Genomic DNA, 3,816 nt, shown 5'->3' with positions numbered 1-3,816 from the left:
GAGCAGGCTCCGAGGGCACTGTGTGTTTGAGGGGGAGCAGGCTCAGAGGGTGCTGGGGGGGGCAGCGGGCTCGGGGGTGCTGTGTGTGGGGGGGGGGAGCGGTCTCCGACGGCGCTGTGTGTGCATGGGGAGGGGTGAGGGGGCGCTGTGTGTGCATGTGTGTGGGGAAGCAGGCTTGGGGGTGCTGTGTGTGCATGGGGGGCAGAGAGCTTTGGGGGCGCTGTGGGGGGAGTGGAGTTTGGGGAGCTCTGTTCATTGGGGGGCAAATGGGCTTGGTGGTGCTGTGTGTGCATGGGGGGAGTGAGGGGGTGCTGTGTGTGCATGTGTGGGGGGAAGCAGGCTTGGGGGTGCTGTGTGTGCATGGGGGGAGCTGGCTCTGTGTGGCAGGGAGCAGAGAGCTCAGGGGCACTGTGTGCGTGTGGGGGAGGAGTGGGCTCGAGGGCGCTGTGTGTGCCGGGAGCTAGAGAGCTCAGGGGCACTGTGTGTGCCCTGGGGGGGGAGGGGGCAGTGGGCTCAGGAGTGCTGTGTGTGTGTGGGGAGGGCAGGCTCCAGGGGCGCTGTGTGCACGTGTGGGGGGGAGGGGAGTGGGAGCTGGGGTGCTGTGGGTGCGGAGCAGGGCGCTGTGTGTGCGTAGGCGGGAATTGGGCTTGGGGGTGCTGTTTGTGCGTGGGGGGGAGCAGTGGGTTTGGGGTCGCTGTTTGTGCGTGGGGGGGAGCAGTGGGCTCGTGGGCGCTGTGTGTGCATGGGGAGGGGAGCAGCGGGCTTGGGGGCCCTGTGTGTGTGTGGAGGGGAGCAGGCGTGGGGGGGGGGGGTATGGGGGGGGGGCAGTGGGCTCAGGGGCGCTGTGTGTGCGTGTGGGAACAGCAGCTTGGGGTGCTGTGTGTTGTGGAGAGGAGTGGGCTTGGGAAAACTGTATATGTGGGGGAGCAGGCTCAGGGGCCTGTGTGGGGGACAGCGAGTTTTGGGAGTGCTGTGTGTGTTTGTGAGCAGGGTTCGGGAAACTGTGTGTGCTTTGTGGGGGAGGAGCGGACTCGGGGGCGCTGTGTGGGGGTGGGGGGACAGCGGGGTTGGGGGCGCTGTGTGTGGGGGGGGGGGGAGCAGTGGGCTCGTGGGCACTGTGTGTGCGTGGGGAGGGGAGCAGCGGGCTTGGGGGCCCTGTGTGTGTGCGTGGCGGGGGGAGCCAGCTCTGGGGGTGCTGTGGGGGGGGGGCACGGGAGAGCTGGCTTGGGACCCCATGTGTGCGTGGGGCGGGGGAGCGGGTTTGGGGGTGCTGTGTGTGCGTGGGGCAGGGAAGCGGGCGCTGTGTGTGTGGGGTGGAGGTGCTGGCTCTGGGGCGCTGTGTGTGTGTGGGGTGGGGGCGCTGGCTTGGGGGCGCTGTGTGTGTGGGTTGGAGGTGCTGGCTCTGGGGCACTGTGTGTATGTGGGTTGGGGGTGCTGTGTGTGTGGAGTGGGGGTGCTGGCTTGGGGCACTGTGTGTGCGTGGGGCTGTTCCTGTTGCAGCGTGGCCTAGAGCTGAGCAGAGCTGCGCGGAGCCAGAGGGGCGGGCAGCCGCCCGTTCCCCCTGCAGCACACCCTGCTGGAGCCTGTGGAGAGGGCCCCCCATGGAATCTGGTCCCGCCATGCTCGAGGCAGCTCTGTTGTGACCCTGGGTTTTTTCTCACCCCTCCTGGCCAAGCTGCTGAATCTCCCATTGCCCCGGTGGTGCCAGCCAGGGGCAGGTGGGCATGGGCATTGCAGGGCCTGGCCCAGGGCCCTGTCCCCTCAGGGCTTTGTCTGATAAATGCCCCATGACAGGCTCCTGACTGAACCCCCTCCCTTGTCTGCAGTGACCTCTCGCCCTGCTCCCTGACCTTTCGCAGAAGCCCCTGCTCCTCTTGCTGCAAGCCCCTGTGTGGGCAAAGCCGGGGAAAACTGGCCTGCCTCACTCAGCCCTGCTGGGACCTGCATTTGTTCCAGGGGTCTGCTGGGTTGCAGCAAGGGGCTGGGGACTGGAGCCAGGACTCCTGGGTTCTATTCCCAACACTGAGCAAGGCGAGGGGGCTAGTGGGGGGAGGCGGGGGCTGGCAGTCAGTTGCCTGGGCTCTGTTTCAGGTTTAGCCACAGAGACTCTGTTTGGCCAGCTGCCTCTCAGACTGGGCTGGGGGTGGATTTGAGCTCTGTGCCTCTTGGAGACTGGGTGGGAGGCGCTCTGGGCTGGGGCTGGGGAGTGGGTGGGAGACACCTGGGGCCAGGGAATGGGTGGGAGGTGCCGGGGAACAGGCGTACACACACACTCTCTGACAAGGCCGTGCTCTCTCTCTCTCCAGGCTTTGAAGGGCAAAACTGTGAGATCAACATTGATGACTGCCCGGGCCACAAATGTCTGAATGGAGGCACCTGTGTGGACGGGGTCAACACCTACAACTGCCAGTGCCCGCCCGAATGGACAGGTACCACCCAGCGCCCTGCCCAGTGGCAGGAGTTAACCCCTCGTTGCCCACCACCAGCAGTGTCAGCACTGTGGGCCCTGAGCCTTAGAGCCAACATCCAACCCTGTGGGCAGGGACTGTGTGCCCAGTAGCCCAGGGCTGCCATAGGCCCCAGGAGGAATGTGACATGGGGCCTTCCCTTCTAGGGGGCGCCGGCTCTGATACAGCCCCAGGACGGGACTGGCTGGCTCAGGGGGTGGGGAATGGGACACGGGGCCTTTCCCCTTTATCATAGAATCATAGACTATCAGAGTTGGAAGGGACCTCAGGAGGTCAACTAGTCCAACCCCCTGCTCAAAGCAGGACCAATCCCCAGACAGATTTTTGTACCGAATCCTTAAATGGCCCCCTCAAGGATTGAACTCACAACCCTGGGTTTAGCAGGCCAGTGCTCAAACCACTGAGCTATCCCTCCCCCAGGGCTGGGGACTGGCTGGCTCGGGGTGGGGAATGGGACACGGGGCCTTTCTGGCTCGGGGTAGGCAATGGGACACGGCCTTTCCCCTTTATGGGGCACCGGCTCTGATCCAGTCCCAAGACGGGACTGGCTGGCTCAGGGGGTGGGGAATGGGACACGGCCTTTCCCCTTTATGGGGCACCGGCTCTGATCCAGTCCCAAGACGGGACTGGCTGGCTCAGGGGGTGGGAATGGGACATGGGGCCTTTCCCCTCTAGGGGCGCTAGCTCTAACCTGCCCAGGCTCAGCCCCCTTCTCCCCCAGGCCAGTTCTGCACAGAGGACGTAGATGAGTGCCAGCTGCAGCCCAATGCCTGCCACAATGGGGGCACCTGCTTCAACACCAACGGTGGGCACACCTGCGTGTGCGTCAACGGCTGGACGGGCGAGAGCTGCAGTGAAAACATTGACGACTGCGCCACGGCCGTCTGCTTCAATGGGGCCACCTGCCACGACCGCGTGGCCTCCTTCTACTGCGCCTGCCCCATGGGCAAGACAGGTGAGGTGGGAAGGGGGGTCCGGCCTGGCTCAGCCCAATCTCAGATCTCCAAGCACCCCTCACTGATGGATTTGGGATTCTTCCCCCCATGCCTAACCCCTCCAACGATCTGTGTGGGGCTGAGGGGTTGACCAGGGGGATGGGAAGGGCTAGGAAAAACCTGAAGGGGTAGGGGGTGGTTGAGTGGAAGGGGGCAAGAAGATTCAGGTAGGAGGAGTGGAAGGGGGTGGGAGGGAGACCTGAGGTGAGGGTGACAGGCTGGCTGAGTGGAAGGAGTTGAGAGGAAGGCTGTGAGGGGTAGGGAGCTGGGGCGAGGGCAATAGTGTGGGAGCGCGGATCAGGGAGGACTGGAGCTGGCTGGGGGGGTGTTGGTGGGTGGCTGTGCGGGTGGGA

At 64.9% G+C, this 3,816-nt stretch overlaps 1 protein-coding gene across 2 annotated transcripts in view; it reads left to right on the top strand.

Moving 5' to 3' along the window:
• LOC117888621 (neurogenic locus notch homolog protein 2-like) overlaps positions 1–3,816 on the top strand; it is a 49,866-nt gene that overhangs the window by 16,815 nt on the left and 29,235 nt on the right. For both annotated transcript variants that reach the window (XM_034792183.1, XM_034792182.1), the window contains exons 5-6: positions 2,307–2,429; positions 3,190–3,423. In XM_034792183.1, the coding sequence (XP_034648074.1) occupies positions 2,307–2,429; positions 3,190–3,423 (357 nt within the window). The remainder of the gene's footprint in view (positions 1–2,306; positions 2,430–3,189; positions 3,424–3,816) is intronic.

The sequence above is a fragment of the Trachemys scripta genome, chromosome 16 (assembly GCF_013100865.1).
Source record: "Trachemys scripta elegans isolate TJP31775 chromosome 16, CAS_Tse_1.0, whole genome shotgun sequence".
Lineage (NCBI taxonomy): Eukaryota > Metazoa > Chordata > Testudines > Emydidae > Trachemys > Trachemys scripta.
Note: the sequence above shows the minus strand (reverse complement) of the source record. Positions and strands in the feature narration are given on the sequence as shown.